At 46.7% G+C, this 21,033-nt stretch overlaps 1 protein-coding gene across 1 annotated transcript; it reads left to right on the top strand.

Annotated features, from left to right (window-relative positions):
- The first annotated feature begins 4,640 nt into the window (after positions 1 to 4,640).
- Positions 4,641 to 20,759, top strand: POLR2H (RNA polymerase II, I and III subunit H). The gene is made up of 5 exons (XM_038746788.1): positions 4,641 to 4,776; positions 15,215 to 15,298; positions 15,422 to 15,515; positions 16,691 to 16,774; positions 19,421 to 20,759. Exons 1-5 carry the CDS (start codon positions 4,704 to 4,706, stop codon positions 19,536 to 19,538), a joined length of 453 nt encoding a protein of 150 aa, XP_038602716.1. The 5' UTR covers positions 4,641 to 4,703; the 3' UTR covers positions 19,539 to 20,759.
- Positions 20,760 to 21,033: the final 274 nt, after the last annotated feature.

Genomic DNA, 21,033 nt, shown 5'->3' with positions numbered 1-21,033 from the left:
CTGCAGCCTGTGAGTCTTCTAGACTGTGAGCCCGCTGTTGGGTAGGGACCGTGTCTATATGTTGCCAACTTGGACTTCCCAAGTGCTTAGTCCAGTGCTCTGCTCACAGTAAGCGCTCAATAAGTATGACTGAATGAATGAATGAATGAATAAGATTGAATGAATGAATGAACAAATGCCATCATTATTATTATTACAATACTTTGCATGCTGTAAGCACTCAATAAATACGATTGAATGAGTGAATGAATAAATACGATTGAATGAATGAATGAATGAACAAATGCCATCATTATTATTATTATTACAATGCTTTGCATGCTGTAAGTGCTCAATAAATACGATTGAATGAATGAATGAACTGCCATCATTATTATTATTATAATACTTTGCATGCTGTAAGTGCTCAATAAATACAATTGAATGAATGAATAAATACGATTGAATGAATGAATGAACAAATGCCATCATTATTATTATTATTACCATGCTTTGCACGCTGTAAGCGCTCAATAAATACGACTGAATGAATGAATGACTGAATGAATGATCAAATGTCATCATTATTATTATTATTACAATGCTTTGCACTCTGTAAGCGCTCAATAAATACGATTGAATGAATGAATGAATGAATGAACAAATACCATCATTATTATTATTATTACAATGCTTTGCACTCTGTAAGCGCTCAATAAATATGATTAAATGAATGGATAAATGAATAAATACGATCGAATGACTGAATGAATGAATGAATGGACAAATGCCATCATCATTATTATTATTACAATGCTTTGCACGCTGTAAGCGCTCAATAAATACGATTAAATGAATGAATGAATACGATTGAATGAATGAATGAATACGATTGAATGAATGAACAAATGCCATCATTATTATTATTATTACAATACTTTGCACGCTGTAACTGCTCAATACATCCTATTAAATGAATGAATGAATGAATACGATTGACTGACTGACTGACTGACTGAATGAACAAATGCCTTCATTATTATTATTATTACAATGCTTTGCCTGCTGTAAGCGCTCAACAAATACGATTGAATAAATGAATGAATGAATGAATGAATGAACAAATGTCATCATTATTATTATTATTACAATGCTTTGCACGCTGTAAGCGCTCCATAAATACGATTGAATGAATGAATACGATTGAATGAATGAATGAACAAATGCCTTTATTATTATTATTATTACAATACTTTGCACGCTGTAAGTGCTCAATACATCCGATTGAATGAATGAATGAATGAATACGATTGAATAATAATAATAATAATGATGGCATTTGTTAAGCACTTACTATGTGCAAAGCACTGTTCTAAGCGCTGGGGAATACAATGGGATCAAGTTGTCCCACATGGGGCTCACAGTCTTAATCCTCATTTTACAGATGAGGTAACTGAGGCTCAGAGAAGTTAAGTGATTTGCCCAAGGTCACACAGCAGACATGTGGCATAGCGGGATTCGAACCCATGACCTCTGACTCCAAAGCCCGTGCTCTTTCCACTGAGCCTGACTGATTGAATGAATGAACAAATGCCTTCATTATTATTATTATTACAATGCGCTGTAAGCGCTCAACAAATACGACTGAATAAATGAATGAATGAATGAACAAATGCCATCATTATTATTATTATTACAATGCTTTGCAAGCTGTAAGTGCTCAATAAATACGACTGAATGAATGGATGAGTGAATAAATACGATTGACTGACTGACTGAATGAATGAATGAACAAATGCCATCATTATTATTATTACAATGCTTTGCACGCTGTAAGCGCTCAACAAATACGATTGCATAAATGAATGAATGAATGAATGAACAAATGCCATCATCATCATTATTATTATTACAATGCTTTGCACGCTGTAAGCGCTCAATAAATACGATTGAATGAATGAATGAATAAATGCCATCATTATTATTATTATTACTACAATGCTTTGCACATTGTAAGCACTCAATAAATACAATTGAATGAATGGATGAATGAATACATACGATTGAATGACTGACTGAATGAATGAACAAATGCCATCATCATCATTATTATTATTACAATGCTTTGCACTCTGTAAGCGCTCAATAAATATGATTGAATGAATGAATGAACAAATGCCATCATTATTATTATTATTATTACAATGCTTTGCACGCTGTTTAAGCGCTCAATAAATACGACTGAATGAATGGATGAATGAATAAATACGATTGAATGACTGACTGAATGAATGAACAAATGCCATCATCATCATTATTGTTATTACAATGCTTTGCACGCTGTAAGCGCTCAATAAATACGATTGAATGAATGAATGAATGAACAAATGCCATCATCATGATTATTATTACAATACTTTGCACGCTGTAAGCGCACAATAAATACGATTGAATGAATGAATGAATGAATGAATAAATACAATTGAATGACTGACTGACTGAATGAATGAATGAACAAATGCCATCATTATTATTATTATTACAATATTTTGCACGTTGTAAGCGCTCAATAAATATGATTGAATGACTGACTGAATGAACAAATGCCATCATTATTATTATTATTACAATGCTTTGCACGCTGTAAGCGCTCAATAAATACGATTGAATGAATGGATGAATGAATAAATACGATTGAATGACTGACTGAATGAATGAACAAATGCCCTCATCATTATTATTATTATTACAATGCTTTGCATGCTGTAAGCGCTCAATAAATACGATTGAATGAATGAATGAACAAACGCCATCATTATTATTATTATTACAGTGCTTTGCATGCTGTAAGCGCTCAATAAATACAATTGAATGAATGGATGAATGAATAAATGCGATTGAATGACTGAATGACTGAATGTTTGTATTTGTTATTTGTTTTGTATTTGTATTTGTTACTCAATTTATTTATTTTATTTCTAAACATTCTATTTATTTTACCTTGTTACTATGTTTTGTTTTGTTGTCTGTCTCCCCCTTCTACACTGTGAGCCCGCTGTTGGGTAGGGACCGTCTCTATATGTCGCCAACTTGGACTTCCCAAGCACTTAATCCAGTGCTCTGCACACAGTAAGCGCTCAATAAATACGAATGAATGAATGAATGAACAAATGCCATCGTCATTATTATTATTATTACAATGCTTTGCACGCTGTAAGCGCGCAATAAATGCGACTGAATGAATGAATGAATGAACAAATGCCCTCATCATTATTATTATTATTACAATGCTTTGCATGCTGTAAGCGCTCAATAAATACGATTGAATGAATGAATGAACAAATGCCATCATCATTATTATTATTATTACAATGCTTTGCACGCTGTAAGCGCTCAATATATAAGATTGAATGAATGAACAAATGCCATCATCATTATTATTATTATTACAATGCTTTGCACACTGTAAGCATGCAATAAATACGATTGAATGAATGAATGAACAAATGCCCTCATCATTACTATTATTACAATGCTTTGCACGCTGTAAGCGCTCAATAAATACGATTGAATGAATGAACAAATGCCATCATTATTATTATTATTACAATGCTTTGCACGCTGTAGGCGTGCAATAAATAAGATTGAATGAATGAATGAACAAATGCCCTCATCATTATTATTATTATTACAATGCTTTGCACGCTGTAAGCACTCAATAAGATTGAATGAATGAACAAATGCCACCATCATTATTATTATTATTACAATGCTTTGCACGCTGTAAGTGCGCAATAAATAAGATTGAATGAATGAATGAACAAATGCCCTCATCATCATTATTATTACAATGCTTTGCACGCTGTAAGCGCGCAATAAACACGATTGAATGAATGAATGAACAAATGCCATCATGATTATTATTATTACAGTGCTTTCCACGCTGTAAGCACTCAATAAATACGATTGAATGAATGAATGAATGAATGAACAAATGCCCTCATCATTATTATTATTATTACAATGCTTTGCACGCTGTAAGCGCTCAATAAATAAGATTGAATGAATGAACAAATGCCCTCATCATTATTATTATTATTACAATGCTTTGCACGCTGTAAGCGCTCAATAAATACGATTGAATGAATGAATGAATGAACAAACGCCATCATTATTATTATTATTACAGTGCTTTGCACGCTGTAAGCGCTCAATAAACACGACTGGATGAATTAAAAAGCACCATAATTATTATGAATATTATTGTTATTATGAACATTATTGTTGTTATTAACGTGGAGGTAAAGGGGGCCTGCAGCCGACCACCACGCCTCAGTGAGGGCGGGCCTCGTGTGGGGACGAGGCCCGGCCCCGGAGTGGGCGTGGCCTCCCCACCCAGGCCCCGCCCACCGGCCTGCCCTCAGCCAATCACCGGCCTCCCCCTCACCGCCCCGCAGGTGATCTGCGCAGGCGCCGAAGCGACTCGGGGCGGAAGTACCTCTTCCCCGAGGAGCGGCGCGGGGGTGGGTGGGAGCGGAAGTGCTCCCCGAGCCCTCTCCCCGCCCTAACTCCAGCCCCCTGCGCATGCGCCTTGCGCACTCCCGCGCTCGTGGGCCTCGCGCGCGGGCCTCGAGCTCTCGCCATTCATTCATCCATTCATTTAATCGTATTTATTGAGCGCCCACTGTGTGCAGAGCACTGGACTAAGCGCTTGGGAAGTCGCCATGGCCGGGATACTGTTCGAAGACATCTTCGACGTCAAGGACATCGACCCTGAGGGCAAGAAGTTCGACCGGGGTAAGGGGGACAGGCCCTTGACCTTTGACCTCTGACCCTCCCCATGGGAGGACCTGGTGTTCATGCAATCGTATTTATTGAGCGCTTACTGTGTGCAGAGCACTGCACTAAGCGCTTGATATAATAATAATAATAATGGTCTTTATTAAGCGCTTACTCTGTGCAAAGCACTGTTCTAAGCGCTGGGGAGGTTACAAGGTGATCAGGTTGTCCCACGGGGGGCTCACAGTCTTCATCCCCATTTTACAGATGAGGTAACTGAGGCCTAGAGAATAATAATATGATGATGGCATTTATCATCATCATCATCAATCGTATTTATTGAGCGCTTACTATGTGCAGAGCACTGTACTAACGTCTTCATCCCCATTTTACAGATGAGGGAACTGAGGCCTAGAGAATAATAATAATAATAATAATGGTGATGGCATTTATTAAGCGCTTACTATGTGCAAAGCACTGTTCTAAGCGCCGGGGAGGTTACAAGGTAATCAGGTGGTCCCACGGGGGGTGGGGGGGGGGCCTCACAGTCTTCATCCCCATTTTACAGTTGAGGGAACTGAGGTCTAGAGAATAATAATAATAATGATGATGGCATTATTAAGCGCTTACTATGTGCAAAGCACTGTTCTAAGCGCTGGGGAGGTTACAAGGTGATCAGGTTGTCCCACGGTGGGGGGGCGCACAGTCTTCATCCCCATTTTACAGTTGAGGGAACTGAGGTCTAGAGAATAATAATAATAATAATGATGGCATTTATTAAGCGCTTACTATGTGCAAAGCACTGTTCTAAGCGCTGGGGAGGGTACAAGGTGATCAGGTTGTCCCACGGTGGGGGCTCACAGTCTTCATCCCCCTTTTTGCAGGTGAGGTCACTGAGGCCTAGAGAATAATAATAATAATAATGATGGCATTTATTAGGCGCTTACTATGTGCAAAGCACTGTTCTAAGCGCTGGGGAGATTACAAGGTAATCAGGTTGTCCCACGGGGGGCTCACAGTCTTCATCCCCATTTTACAGATGAGGTCACTGAGGCCTAGAGAATAGTAATAATAATGATGGCATTTATTAAGCGCTTACTATGTGCAAAGCACTGTTCTAAGCACTGGGGAGGTTACAAGGTAATCAGGTTGTCCCACGGTGGGGGGGGGGGGCTCACAGTCTTCATCCCCATTTTACAGATGAGGGAACTGAGACCCAGAGAATAATAATAATGATGGCATTTATTAAGCGCTTACTATGTGCAAAGCACTGTTCTAAGCACTGGGGAGGTTACAAGGTGATCAGGTTGTCCCACGGTGGGGGGGGGGGCTCACAGTCTTCATCCCCATTTTACAGCTGAGGGAACTGAGACCCAGAGAATAATAATAATGATGGCATTTATTAAGCGCTTACTATGTGCAAAGCACTGTTCTAAGCGCCGGGGAGGTTACAAGGTAATCAGGTTGTCCCACGGGGGGGTCACATTCTTCATCCCCATTTTACAGATGAGGTAACTGAGGCCTAGAGAATAATAATAATAATGATGGCATTTATTAAGCGCTTACTATGTGCAAAGCACTGTCCTAAGCGCTGGGGAGGTTACAAGGTAATCAGGTTGTCCCACGGGGGGGTCACATTCTTCATCCCCATTTTACAGATGAGGTAACTGAGGCCTAGAGAATAATAATAATAATGATGGCATTTATTAAGCGCTTACTATGTGCAAAGCACTGTTCTAAGCGCTGGGGAGGTTACAAGGTAATCAGGTTGTCCCACCGGGGGGGCTCACAGTCTTCACCCCCATTTTACAGATGAGGTAACTGAGGCCTAGAGAATAATAATAATAATAATGATGGCATTTATTAAGCGCTTACTATGTGCAAAGCACTGTTCTAAGCGCTGGGGAGGTTACAAGGTAATCAGGTTGTCCCACGGTGGGGGCTCACAGTCTTCATCCCCGTTTTACAGATGAGGTAACTGAGGCCCAGAGAAGTGAAGTGACTTGCCCAAAGTCACCCAGCTGACAAGTGGCGGAGTCAGGATTTGAACCCATGACCTCTGTCTCCAAAGCCCGCGCTCTTTCCACTGAGCCACGCTGCTTCTCCGCCAAGCGTTTAGTACTCATTCATTCAATCCTATGTATTATAATAATAATGGTAGCATTTATTAAGCGCTTACTGTGTGCAAAGCTCTGTTCTAAGCGCTGGGGAGGTGACAAGGTGATCAGGTTGTAATAATAATAATAATGATGATGGCGTTTATTAAGCACTTTGTGTAAAGCACTGTTCTAAGCGCTGGAGAGGTTACAAGGTGATCAGGTTGTAATAATAATAATCATAATGGCATTTATTAAGCGCTTACTGTGTGCAAAGCACTGTTCTAAGCACTGGGGAGGTTACAAGGTGGTCAGGTTGTAATAATAATAATCATAATGGCATTTATTAAGCGCTTACTGTGTGCAAAGCACTGTTCTAAGCGCTGGGGAAGTTACAGGGTGATCAAGTTGTAATAATAGTAATGATGGCATTTATTAAGCACTTACTGTGTGCAAAGCACTGTTCTAAGTGCTGGGGAGGTTACAAGGTGATCAGGTTGTAATAATAATGATGGCATTTATTAAGCTCTTACTGTGTGCAAAGCACTGTTCTAAGCGCTGGGGAGGTTACAAGGTGATCAGGTTGTCCCATGTGGGGCTCACAGTCTTCGTCCCCATTTTACAGATGAGGGAACTGAGGCCCAGAGAAGTGAAGTGACTTGCCCAAAGTCACACAGCTGGCAATTAGCAGAGCTGGGATGCCAGGGCTCTTTCCAGTGAGCCACGCTGATTCTCTGTTGAACGCTTACTGTGTGCAGAGCACTGTACTAAGCGCTTGGAAAGGACAGTTCAGCAAGAGAGAGAAAGACAGTCCCTAGAGAAGCAGCACGGCCCAGTGGAAAGAGCCCGGGCTTGGGAGTCAGAGGTCGTGGGTTCTAATCTCGACTCCACTAATTGTCAGCTGTGTGACTTTGGGCAAGTCACTTCACTTCTCTGGGCCGTAGTTACCTTATCTGTAAAATGAGGATTAAGATGGTGAGCCCCATGTGGGACAACCTGATCATTTTGTATCCCCCGCAGCGCTTAGAACAGGGCTTTGCACATAGTAAGAGCTTAAAAAATACCATCATTATGACCCAACAACGGGCTCACAGTCTAGAAGGGGGAGTCTAGTAATAATAATAATAATTTTGGTATTTGTTAAGCGCTTATTTTGTGCCAAGCACTGTTCTAAGCGCTGAGAGAGATACAAGGTAATCAGGTTGTCCCACGTGGGGCCCACAGTCTTAACCCCCATTTTCCGGATGAAGTAACTGAGGCACAGAGAAGTTAAGTGACTTGCCCAGAGTCACACAGCTGATAAGTGGCGGAGTCGGGATTAGAACCCACGACCTCTGACTCCCAAGCCCGCTCTCTTTCCACTGAGCCATGCTGCTTCTCTATTACAGTGCCCTGCACCTAGTAAGCGCTCAATAAATACCATTGTTGGATTAATTTCTTCCTCTCACCCCTAGAAGGACTCTTCCCGTCACTTTGCATCCTTCCCCGTCGCCTTCCTGTGACAGAAACAGACGAAGCAGGGTGGCCTAGTGGACAGAGCACGGGCCTGGGAGTTGGAAGGTCGTGGGTTCTAATCCCGGCTCTGCCACTTGTCTACTGTGTGACCCGGGGCTACTCACTTTACTCCTCTGGGCCTCAGTTCCCTCATCTGTAAAATGGGGATTGAGACCGTGAGCCACACAGGGGACAGGGACTGTGTCCAACCCGATTTGCTTGTATCCACCCCAGCGGTTAGTACAGTGCCGGGCACATAGTAAGCACTTCCCAAATACCATCATTATTAGCAGGAGACTCCAGCGCCAACCCCCACTAGTACTAGGGAGCTTCCACCCTCCCCAGCTTCTCTTTCTCACACAATAATAATAATAATGATGGTATTTGTTAAGCGCTTACTCTGTGCAAAGCACTGTTCTAAGCACTGGGGGGGATACAAGGTGATCAGATTGTCCCATGTGGGGGCTCACAGTCTTAATTCCCATTTTACAGATGAGGTAACTGAGGCACGGAGAAGTTAAGCGACTTGCCCAAAGTCACACAGCTGACAATTGGCGGAGCCGGGATTTGAACCCGTGACCTCCGACTCCAAAGCCCGGGCTCTTTCCACTGAGCCACGCTGCTTCTCTGCAGATGCATCATCATCAATGGCACTTAATAATAATGACGGTATTTGTTTCAGCGCTTACTATGTATAAAGCACTGTTCTAAGCGCTGAGGGGGTGGTACAAGGTGATCAGCAGTGTGGCTCAGTGAAAGAGCCCGGACTTTGGAGTCAGAGGTCATGGGTTCGAGTTCCGACTCCGCCACATGTCTACTGTGTGATATTGGGCAAGTCACTTAACTTCTCTGTGCCTCAGTTACCTTATCTGTAAAATGGTGATTAAGATTGTGAGCCCCACATGGGACAACCTGATCACCTTGTATCCTCCCCACTGCTTAGAACAGTGCTTTGCACATAGTAAGTGCTTAACAATTATTATTATTAGGTGATTAGCCACGTGGGGCTCACAGTCTCCCCATTTTCCAGATGAGGTAACTGAGGCCCAGAGAAGTGAAGTGACTTGCCCAAAGTCACACAGCTGACAAGTGGCGGGGCCGGGATTAGAACCCATGACCTCTGACTCCCAAGCCTGGGCTCTTTCCACTGAGCCACGCTGCTTCTCGTGGGGCATATATTCTAGACTGTGAGCCATCTATTGGGTAGGGACCATCTCTATATGTTGCCAACTTGTACTTCCCAAGCGCTTAGTACAGTGCTCTGCCCACAGGAAGCGCTCAATAAATGCGGTTGAATGAATGAATAAGTGCAGTTGAATATATTCGTTCACTCATTCATTCATTCAATTGCACTTATTGAGTGCTTACTCTGTGCAGAGTACTGTACGAAGCGCTTGGAACGTACAGTTCAGCAACAGAGACAATCCCTGCCCACAACGGGCTCAAAGTCGGAGGGGGAACCCCCGCAGTGCATCCAACACACCATGTTTCTTGGGCACCGCGGTCCGAAGCACCCGAATTGGCACGACCCATAACTAGCATCAATCAATCAATCGTATTTATTGAGCGCTTACTGTGTGCAGAGCACTGTACTAAGCGCTTGGGAAGTCCAAGTTGGCAACATATAGAGACAGTCCCTACCCAACAGTGGGCTCACAGTCGAGAAGTCTAGCATATAACCCAAGTGCCCTCAGCTGGGCAGACTTGGGCAACAGAGATCTGGGCTAGTTGTGGACCACTGTCCTGTCCCGTATTGAGTGCTTGCTATGGGCAGAGCGCTGTAATAATAATAATGATGGCATTTGTTAAGCGCCTACTATGTGCAAATCACTGTTCTAAGCGCCGGACTAAGAGCTTGGGATGGTACAATACAACACGTGCCTTATCCCTAACGAGTTTACGGTCTCAGGGGTGGGGTGTCCGTCAACTTCCCGAGGTCGCCCTCATACCTATCCGGAACACCTTTCAGGAGCCATATGGGGCCAAAAGAGAAGCAGTATGGCCTAGTGGATCGACCCTCGTTCCCAAGCCATGCCAACCTCGTTCACTTCAAGTTTATCCTTTCCTGCCTTAACTCAGCCCTCTCCTCTGCCAGACAAAACTATTTCTCCTCCCTTATTGACACCCATGCCTATTGCCCCCGCCAGCTCTTCTGTACATTCAACTCCCTTCTCAGGCCCCCGGCTCCTCCCCCTCCGCCTTCCCTCACCCCCAATGATCTGGCCTCCTACTTCATTGACAAAATTAAATCCATCAGGTCCGACCTCCCCAAAGTCACGTCCCCCCCTTCTCCAAACCCCCGGCTCTCAACACTCTCTGCTCCTCTCCCATCCTTCCCGGCAGTATCCTCAGAGGAGCTCTCCTCCCTCCTCTCAAGTGCTACTCCGGCCACCTGTGCTTCTGACCCCATTCCCTCTCATCGCGTGAAATCTCTTGCTCCATCCCTTCTCCCCTCCTTAACTTCCATCTTCAACCGCTCGCTCTCCACTGGTTCCTTCCCCTCTGCCTTCAAACATGCCCATGTCTCTCCTATCCTAAAAAAACCCCTCTCTTGACGCCACCTCACCATCTAGTTATCACCCCATATCCCTCCTACCATTCCTTTCCAAACTCCTTGAACGAGTTGTCTACACGCGCTACCTCGAATTCCTCAACAACAACACTCTCCTCGACCCCCTCCAGTCTGGCTTCCGTCCCCTACATTCCACGGAAACTGCCCTCTCAAAGGTCACCGATGACCTACTGCTTGCCAAATCCAACGGCTCCTACTCTATCCTAATCCTCCTCGACCTCTCAGCTGCCTTCGACACTGTGGCCCACCCCCTTCTCAACACGCTATCTAACCTTGGCTTCACAGACTCCGTCCTCTCCCGGTTCTCCTCTTATCTCTCCAGTTGTTCATTCTCAGTCTCTTTTGCAGGCTCCTCCTCCCCCTCCCATCCCCTTACTGTGGGGGTTCCCCAAGGTTCAGTGCTTGGTCCCCTTCTGTTCTCGATCTACACGCACTCCCTCGGTGACCTCATTCGCTCCCTTGGCTTCAACTATCATCTCTACGCTGATGACACCCAGATCTCCATCTCTGCCCCTGCTCTCTCCCCCTCTCTCCAGGCTGGCATCTCCTCTTGCCTTCAGGACATCTCCATCTGGATGTCTGCCCGCCACCTCAAACTCAACATGTCCAAGACTGAACTCCTTGTCTTCCCTCCAAAACCCTGCCCTCTCCCTGACTTTCCCATCTCTGTTGACGGCACTACCATCCTTCCTGTCTCACAAGCCCGCAAACTTGGTGTCATCCTCGTCTCCGTTCTCTCGTTCACCCCTTACGTCCAAGCCGTCACCAAAACCTGCCGGTCTCAGCTCCGCAACATTGCCAAGATCCGCCCTTTCCTCTCCATCCACACCACTACCCTGCTCGTTCAAGCTCTCATCCTGTCCCGTCTGGACTACTGCACCAGCCTTCTCTCTGATCTCCCATCCTCGTGTCTCTCCCCACTTCAATCCATACTTCATGCTGCTGCCCGGATTGTCTTTGTCCAGAAACGCTCTGGGCATGTTACTCCCCTCCTCAAAAATCTCCAGTGGCTACCAATCAATCTGTGCATCAGGCAGAAACTCCTCACCTTGGGCTTCAAGGTTGTCCATCCCCTCGCCCCCTCCTCCCTCACCTCCCTTCTCTCCTTCTCCAGCCCAGCCCGCACCCTCCTCTTCTCTGCCGCTAATCTCCTCCCCGTACCTCGTTCTCGCCTGTCCCGCCATCGACCCCCGGCCCACGTCCTCCCCCGGGCCTGGAATGCCCTCCCTCTGCCCATCCGCCAAGCTAGCTCTCTTCCTCCCTTCAAGGCCCTACTGAGAGCTCACTTCCTCCAGGAGGCCTTCCCACACTGAGCCCCTTCCTTCCTCTCCCCCTCGTCCCCCTCTCCATCCCCCTGCATCTTACCTCCTTCCCTTCCCCACAGCACCTGTATATATGTATATATGTTTGTACATATTTGTTACTCTATTTATGTATTTATTTTACTTGTACATATCTATTCTATTTATTTTATTTTGTTAGTATGTTTGGTTTTGTTCTCTGTCTCCCCCTTTTAGACTGTGAGCCCATTGTTGGGTATGGACTGTCTCTATATGTTGCCAACTTGTACTTCCCAAGCGCTTAGTACAGTGCTCTGCACGCAGTAAGCGCTCAATAAATACTATTGATGATGATGATGATGATGACCCTCTGTCTAGTGGATCTTCTAGACTGTGAGCCCGCTGTTGGGTAGGGACCATCTCTATATGTTGCCAACTTGTACTTCCCAAGTGCTTAGTACAGTGCTCTGCACACAGTAAGCGCTCAATAAATACGATTGAATGAATGAATGAATGACCCGGGAGTCAGGACCTGGGTTCTAATCCTGGCTCCGCCCCTTGCCTGCTGGGTGACCATGGATAAGTCACTTAACGGTTTCCTCTTCTGTGTAGTGGGGGCTAAATACCTGTTTTCCTTCTCCCTTGGACTGTGAACTCCAGGTGGGACAGGGGCTCTTTCTGACCTGATTATCGTGTATTTAGTGCTTAGCAGTTTGTAAACGCTCAACACATACCCCAATTATCCTTAGGCCTAGATTAGGAGCCGAAAATCAGAGGACCTTTGGAGGGTATTTAAGTGCTTACTGTGTGTCAGGCACTGTTCTGAATAATAATAATAATAATGATGGCATTTGTTAAGCGCTTACTAGGTGCAAAGCACTGTTCTAAGCGCTGGGGGGATACAAGGTGATCAGGTTGTCCCACAGGGGGCTCACAGTCTTAATCCCCATTTTCCAGATGAGGGAACTGAGGCTCAGAGAAGTTAAGTGACTTGCCCAAGGTCACACAGCAGACGTGGCGGAGCCGGGATTCGAACCCATGACCTCTGACTCCAAAGCCCGGGCTCTTTCCACTGAGCTAAGCTGCTTCTGTTGGGGAATGTTGGGGAAGATTCAAGGCAGTCAATTTGAGCCCACTATTGGGTAGGGACTGTCTCTATATGTTGCCAAATTGTACTTCCCAAGCGCTTAGTACAGTGCTCTGCACACAGTAAGCGCTCAATAAATACGATTGATGATGACAGAGTCCATCCCACATGGGGCTCACAGTCTTAATCCCCATTTTACAGATGAGGGAACTGAGGCACAGGGAAGTGAAGTGAATTGCCCAAGGTCCCACAGCAGACGAGCGGTAGAGCCAGAATTAGAACCCAGGTCTTTCTGGCTCCCAGGCCCAGGCTGTTTCCACCAGGCCACGTGACCTGGGTTCTAATCCTGGATCCGCCACTTGCCTGCCGTGTGACCTTGGACAAGCCACTTGATTTCTCTTCTCAACTGTGAAATGGGATGAAATACTTGTTCTTCTTAGACCATGAACCCCAGGTGGGACAGGAACTTTGGCCTACTTGATGAACTAGTAGCTACTCCAGCACTTAGAACAGTGCTTGGTACATAATAAGTGCTTAACAAATACCTTTTTTTAAAAAACAAAAAAGATAAGCTCTTGGGCGAACCAAGATAAGAGAAGCAGCGTGGCTCAGTTGAAAGAGCACGGGCTTGGGAGCCAGAGGTCATGGGTTCTAATCCCGGCTCCACCACTTGTCAGCTCTGTGACTTTGAGCAAGTCACTTCACTTCTCTGGGCCTCATTCATTCATTCAATCGTACTTATTGAGCGCTTACTGTGTGCAGAGCACTGTACTAAGTGCTTGGGAAGTACAAGTTGGCAACTTATAGAGACGGTCCCTACCCTACAGCGGGCTCACAGTCTAGAAGGGGGAGACAGACAACAAAACAAAACATAGTAGCAAAATAAAATGGAATAGTACATAGGTACAGGTAAATAGAGTAATAAATCTGTACAAACATATATACAGGTGCTGTGGGGAGGGGAAGGAGGTAGGGCGGGGGGATGGGGGGGAGAGGAAGGAAGGGGCTGAGTGTGGGAAGGCCTCCTGGAGGAGGTGAGCTCTCAGTAGGGCCTTGAAGGGAGGAAGAGAGCTAGCTTGGCGCATGGGCAGAGGGAGGGCATTCCAGGCCCGGGGGAGGACGTGGGCCGGGGGTCAATGGCGGGACGGGAGAATGAGGCACAATGAGAGAGGAGTGGAGGGTGCGGGCTGGGCTGGAGAAGGAAAGGAGGGAGGTGAGGTAGGAGGGGGCGAGGGGATGGACAGCCTTGAAGCCCAGGGTGAGGAGTATTTGCCTGATGCATAGGTTGATTGGTAGCCACTGGAGATTTTTGAGGAGGGGAGTAACATGCCCAGATAGTTTCTGCACAAAGATGATCCGGACAGCAGCGTGAAGTATAGATTGAAGTTGGGAGAGACAGGAGGATGGGAGATCAGAGAGGGGGCTGATGCAGTAGTCCATTCAGTATAGGATGAGAGATTGAACCAGCAGGGTAGCGGTTTGGATGGAGAGGAAAGGGTGGATCTTGGCGATGTTACGGACATGAGACTGGCAGGTTTTGGTGACGGATTGGATGTGAGGGGTGAACGAGAGAGCAGAGTCGAGGATAACACCAAGGTTGCGGGCTTGTGAGAAGGGAAGGATGGTAGTGCTGTCCACAGTGATGGGAAAGTCAGGGAGAGGGCAGGATTTGGGAGGGAAGATAAGGAGTTGCCTCAGTCACCTCATCTGTCAAATGGGGATTAAAACTGTAAGCCCCACGTGGGACAACATGATCACCTTGTATCCCCCCCAGTGCTTAGAACAGTGCTTTGCGCATAGTAAGTGCTTAACAAATGCCATCGTCATCATTATTATTATTAAGAGTGAAGCTCACATTGCATTAGAGATCAGGTGGCTTATGCCAGGAATTCACCTCTGCTGTCCTCCTTTCTACCTTTCTTACTAGTGTCTCGCCTGCACTGTGAGAGTGAGTCCTTCAAGATGGACCTAATCTTGGATGTCAATATACAGATCTACCCTGTGGATCTTGGTGAGTGAGAGAAACAGGAGCAACTCCCGCCCAGGAACCTCCAGGGAGGGGAGGGCTTCTGCCTCTCAGTTCCCTTGGTTTGGTTCACGTCACTCACTCAGCGTGACCTCCGGTGCTTTTCAGGTGACAAGTTCCGATTGGTCATTGCCAGCACCTTGTATGAAGACGGCACACTAGATGATGGCGAGTACAATCCCACAGATGACAGACCATCCAGGTGAGGGAGGAAGAACTCCAACATGACTCCCACCCCTCTTGGTGCAGTTTTGTGCCCCTCCTCTCACTAAATATCCAGCTCATTTTGAGCTTCTCCATTTACACCCATTTGATGACGTTTGGTGGGACACAAAGTGGTAAAAGTGGGGATTAAACACTTCCTCTCCCTTCCCCTTAAACCCTGAGCCCCATTTGGGACAGGCTATATGTCTGATCTAATTATATTGTTTCACCCCAGCACTTAGTAGAGTGCTCAACATGTAGGAAGTGCTTAACACAGTACTATTATTATTATTATTTGTGTCTTAGTGGATCGAGCAAGGACCCTGGAGTCAGAAGGACCTGGGTTCTAATCCTGACTCTGCCACCTGTCTGCTGTGTCGCCTTGGGCAAGTCACTTAACTTTTCTATGCCTCTGTTACCTCATCTGTAAAATCATCAATCGTATTTATTGAGTGCTCACTATGTGCAGAGCACTGTACTAAGCGCTTGGGAAGTACAAATTGACAACATATACAGTCCCTACCCAAGAGTGTGAGCCCTGTGCGGGACAGGGACTTTGTCCAACCTGATTAGCTTGTGTCTACTCCAGGACTTAGTACAGTGCCTGGCATGCAGTATGCACTTAACAAATGCCATTTTTTTTTTTAAAAAAACAACAAAACATTTTGAGGTAAACATTGGGTATTGCTGAGCTGTGGGAATCCCTCCAGGAGGTGGATACCCTAGGAAATCCAATAACAATGATAATAATAATGGCATTTGTTAGTGCTTACTATATGCAAAGCACTGGGGAGGATGCAAGGTGATCAAGTTGTCCCACGTGGGGCTCCCAGTCTTAATCCCCATTTTCCAGATGAGGTAACTGAGGCACAGAGAAGTGAAGTGACTCGCCCAAAGTCACAGAGCTGACAAGTGGCGGAGCCGGGATTAGAACCCATGACCTCTTACTTCCAAGCCCGGGCTCTTTCCACTGAGCCGCGCTGCTTCTCTAAACCCAAGGAGTCCGGCTCCCAGCAGAATCTCGGGGACCCTGAGAAAGTCACTCTCTCCTCGTGCCTCAGTTTCTCCTTGAAACGACAGCGCTGGGCTTTCTGGAGACTCTGGAAAGGACGATGACAGCGCTCTGCACGCTGGGCTCTCAGGCCTCATGTCTTATCTTTTTGCTTTCCACAGGGCTGACCAATTTGAGTACGTAATGTATGGGAAAGTGTACAGGATTGAGGGAGACGAAACTTCCACCGAAGCAGCAACACGCCTGTAAGTTCCGCCGTGCTTTTTGCAAGAGCCTGCAGCCCTGCCCGGTCAGAAGGCAGGTTTCTGGAGCTGGAGCAGCTGGTGCTTGCTCTACCCCAAGTTTGTTCCCTGGCTCTGCCCCAAGTTTAGCCCACAGTCCACAGATCTCTAGTTTGGCCGTTAGGGCATGCGTCAATCAATCAATCAATTGTATTTATGGAGCACTCACTGTGCGTAGAGCACCGACCTAAACGCTTGGGAGAGTAGAATGCAACAGAATCAGCAGATCTGTTCCCTGCCAAAAACGAGCTTGCAGTCCTTTCTTCTTGAATAACTCTTAGAGCCTCCAAAGACCATTCCCCTCAATCTATCGGTGTTGTGGGCCGTTTTGTTTATTCCCTGCCAGGTGCCTTGGGCAAAGAGTCATTGTGACATGTCTTACTACCTCCCTGGGCATAGAGAGGCTTGGGTAAAGCTTGTGCATTCTGTGGTTACTGAGCCCGTAAATTAGCTAGGCAGTGAGGGAAAGGAGAAGGAGTTAGTGGAAGAGGTCTCCTAAGGCGGAGAAGGGATGAGAGAGAAGGCCTACGTCATTCATTCATTGTCGTATTTATTGAGCGCTTACTGTGTGCAGAGCACTGTACTAAGCGCTTGGGAAGTACAAGTTGGCAACATGTAGAGACGGTCCCTACCTAATAGTGGACTCACAGTCTAGAAGAGGGAGACAGAACAAAACAAAAACATATTAACGAAATAAAATAAGTAGAATAAATGTGTACAAGTAAAATAAATAAATAAATAGAGTACTAAATACGTACAAACATATATACATATATACAGGTGCTGTGGGGAAGGGAAGGGGGTAAGGTTGGGGGGATAGAGAGGGAGAGGAAGGAGGGGGCTCAGTCTGGGAAGGCCTCCTGACCTTCCCCTTCCTCTGGCCTGGAATGGCCTCCCTCCACACATCCACCAAACTAGCTCTCTTCCTCCCTTCAAAGCCCTACTGAGAGCCCACCTCCTCCAGGAGGCCTTCCCAGGCTGAGCCCCCTTTTTCCTCTCCTCTTCCCCATCCCCCCGGCCCTACCTCCTTCCCCTCCCCACAACACTTGTATAGATTTGTACGGATTCATTACTCTATTCATTTCACTTGTACTTATTTACTATTCTATTTATTTTGTTAATGATGTGCATATAGACATAATTATATTTGTCCTGATGATTTTGACACCTGTCTACATGTTTTGTTTTGCTGTCTGTCTCCCCCTTCTACACTCCCCCTTCCCCCTCCTCCAGGAGGCCTTCCCCGCCTGAGCCCCTTCCTTCCTCTCCCCCTCGTCCCCCTCTCCATCCCCCCCATCTTACCTCCTTCCCTTCCCCACAGCACCTGTATATATGTATATATGGTTGTACATATTTATTACTCTTTATTTATTTTACTTGTACATATCTATTCTATTTATTTTATTTTGTTAGTATGTTTGGTTTTGTTCTCTGTCTCCCCCTTTTAGACTGTGAGCCCACTGTTGGGTAGGGACTGTCTCTATATGTTGCCAATTTGTACTTCCCAAGCACTTAGTACAGTGCTCTGCACACAGTAAGCGCTCAATAAATACGATTGATGATGATGATGATGATGATGTGAGCCCGCTGTTGGGTAGGGACCGTCTCTATATGTTGCCGACTTGTACTTCCCAAGCGCTTAGTCCAGTGCTCTGCACACAGTAGGCGCTCAATAAATACGATTGAATGAATGAATGAGTATATGGGTGGGTGTAGAGCGAGATCAAAAGGGAGGAGCTGGAGACCACTCTATGGAGACAAACCTTGTTCCCTTTTCCTCACTCCACTGCCTTTATTCTCCCACACTGCCCCAACTGTTGGGTTGAGTGGGAGTCTAGCACAGCGTGGCTCAGTGGAAAGAGCCCGGGCTTGGGAGTCAGAGGTTATGGGTTCTAATCGTGGCTCCGCCACATGTCTGCTGTGTGACCCTGGGCAAGTCACTTCACTTCTCTGAGCCTCAGTTACCTCATCTGTAAAATGGGGATGAAGACTGAGCCCCACGTGGGATAACCTGATCACCTTGTATCCCTCCCCAGCGCTTAGAACAGTGCATTGCACATAGTAAGCGCTTAACAAATGCCATCATCATTATTAGTATGTACTGTGTTTCCATTGGCTGCTGGGCTAATCCTCAACAGACTTGGAAACCGCTGCCATCATCATCAATCATATTTATTGAGCGCTTACTATGTGCAGAGCACTGTACTAAGCGCTTGGGAAGTACAAATTGGCAACATATAGAGACAGTCCCTACCCAACAGTGGGCTCACAGTCTAAAACACACTATTCCCCCTTCTCGGAATGCTGATTCTGGTGACTGTTTGGTCCCAGGGCTCAGCTCCGGGCAGGTCGGAGGCCCAAGTGGAGTAATTTCATCCTGGGTGACCCAGAGGTCCCTTTCTCCAGGATTCAAGGAGCAAATAAAAGCATTTTTAAGAGGCAAGGAATTCCTTGTTCACTCTTTGGCCCCCTCTCAAAAAGCAGAGCCATTTTGCTCCAGTTTCCCCACTCAGACCCATCTCTTAGGGTGGGGGAGAGAATGGTGGAGTTCGAGCTGCTGCTGTTGTCAGAGACCCAAGTCCGATCTGAAAAGTGGTCCTCTCATTTCAGCTCCGCTTACGTGTCGTACGGGGGACTACTCATGAGGCTCCAGGGCGATGCCAACAATCTGCACGGATTTGAAGTGGACTCGAGGGTTTACCTGCTGATGAAGAAGCTGGCTTTCTAAGGCCCAGGGAGATGACCTGGCCAGACGGCGAGCCAGAACTTTGGCTAGCCACATCTGGGAACGGACTTGCCTCTCGGGAACTCTCTTTTCTCCCAAACACCCGGTGGGCCGATGCGTCGAGCCCACCCCAGCCAGTCCGGCCCGGATTCAAGCCCGGATTCAAGCCGGCTGCTGGTAAGGCGGGGTCGTCCGGACTCTGCGCCAGGCGGAAGTTTGGTATCTGTCTTTGGATTCACGGGGCCCGTGCCGACGGGGAGATCAGCCCCGCTCCCGTGGACCTTGTTTGGGATAAAACTGGAGTAGCTCAAAATGAGCCGGAGGTTACGGTGTTTTGATGACCCCGACATTAAATTTTACTTTTATAGATTGCTCTCCTCCGTGTTTTCTTCCACCAGCCCAGGAGGGTCTCTGTTTCACCTCTGTGCATCCTGTTCTGTCCGAGCCCTGGGGCCAGCATTCCCCGGAAACCAGCCTTCCTGGGTCGGGATGGAGGGCTGAGCCCGCCTCTGCGTTAACCCTCGATGCGGGGGACCTCACTCTGCCACACTCAGTGCGGGAGAATCTGTTGTTTTCAGGGCCTCAAGCTGGGAACTACCGTCCCTTTGGCCCTGCAAAACTTGGCAGGCGAGCAGACTTCCCCACACCGTGCCAACGCGTCCTAAGAAGTCAGTTCACGTTGTTTCGGGCGAGAGTCACCGGCCCAGCCAGTTCGTTGTCCTGCGGACCCAGAGATAAGACGGGAGAGTGGGCTTGGGCTGAGGAGGAGCTGGGACGCGGGGGCCTCTGGAGCCGGCCTCCGCTACGGCTAGCGACTCGGGAGGAGAGTGATGGCAGTGGCGTTTGCCGATGACTCCGAACTTGGAAACCCCCGCCCGCTGCACACAGCAGTGAGGACAGAGCCGCAATACCAATGAAGCAAGCGGTCCGCTCTTGCTGGCCTAGACAATGTAGCCAGCTCATCCATCCGCAGCTCCGTTGGCTGGAGGGTGGGAGAGGGAGAAAGAGAGAAATAAAGGAAGTGGCAGTGCTTACAGAGCTTTGAGCAAATGAGCACATCCATTGTTGGGTGGCTGGAGAATCTCATACGGCTGAACACAGGCTCTGGATGAGATCGGAGAAACTTTTCCGGGAGCCCTCCATTGCCCCCCAGGGAAATTCCCAGCAGTGATCCCGAAGGGCTCCAGCTAAGCCGGAAAAGTTAACAGTGCACCCCAAACAAAGCCTGCCATTTCCGCTCCTCCGTGGGGGCTGTGGATCCTGGGGAGAGTGGAGGGGGGGGAGTGGTTTGGAGTTGGTTGCTCTGCCTCCTGGAGTGTTTCCTGACCTGTCATTTTCAGATCCTTTCGGAGGTGTTGGAAGTGGAGCTTAGGGAAATGGGTTGGAAATGGCCTCTGCAGGGGGTGGAGAAAGATGCTTTTGCTGCCATGCTAGGGGGTTCACTGGGAGGGGAAAAAAAAAAAAAACGGGACTGAGGGGAAAAAAAATGTTTTTGGGA

Source organism: Tachyglossus aculeatus, chromosome 1 (assembly GCF_015852505.1).
Source record: "Tachyglossus aculeatus isolate mTacAcu1 chromosome 1, mTacAcu1.pri, whole genome shotgun sequence".
Taxonomy (NCBI): domain Eukaryota; kingdom Metazoa; phylum Chordata; class Mammalia; order Monotremata; family Tachyglossidae; genus Tachyglossus; species Tachyglossus aculeatus.
Note: the sequence above shows the minus strand (reverse complement) of the source record. Positions and strands in the feature narration are given on the sequence as shown.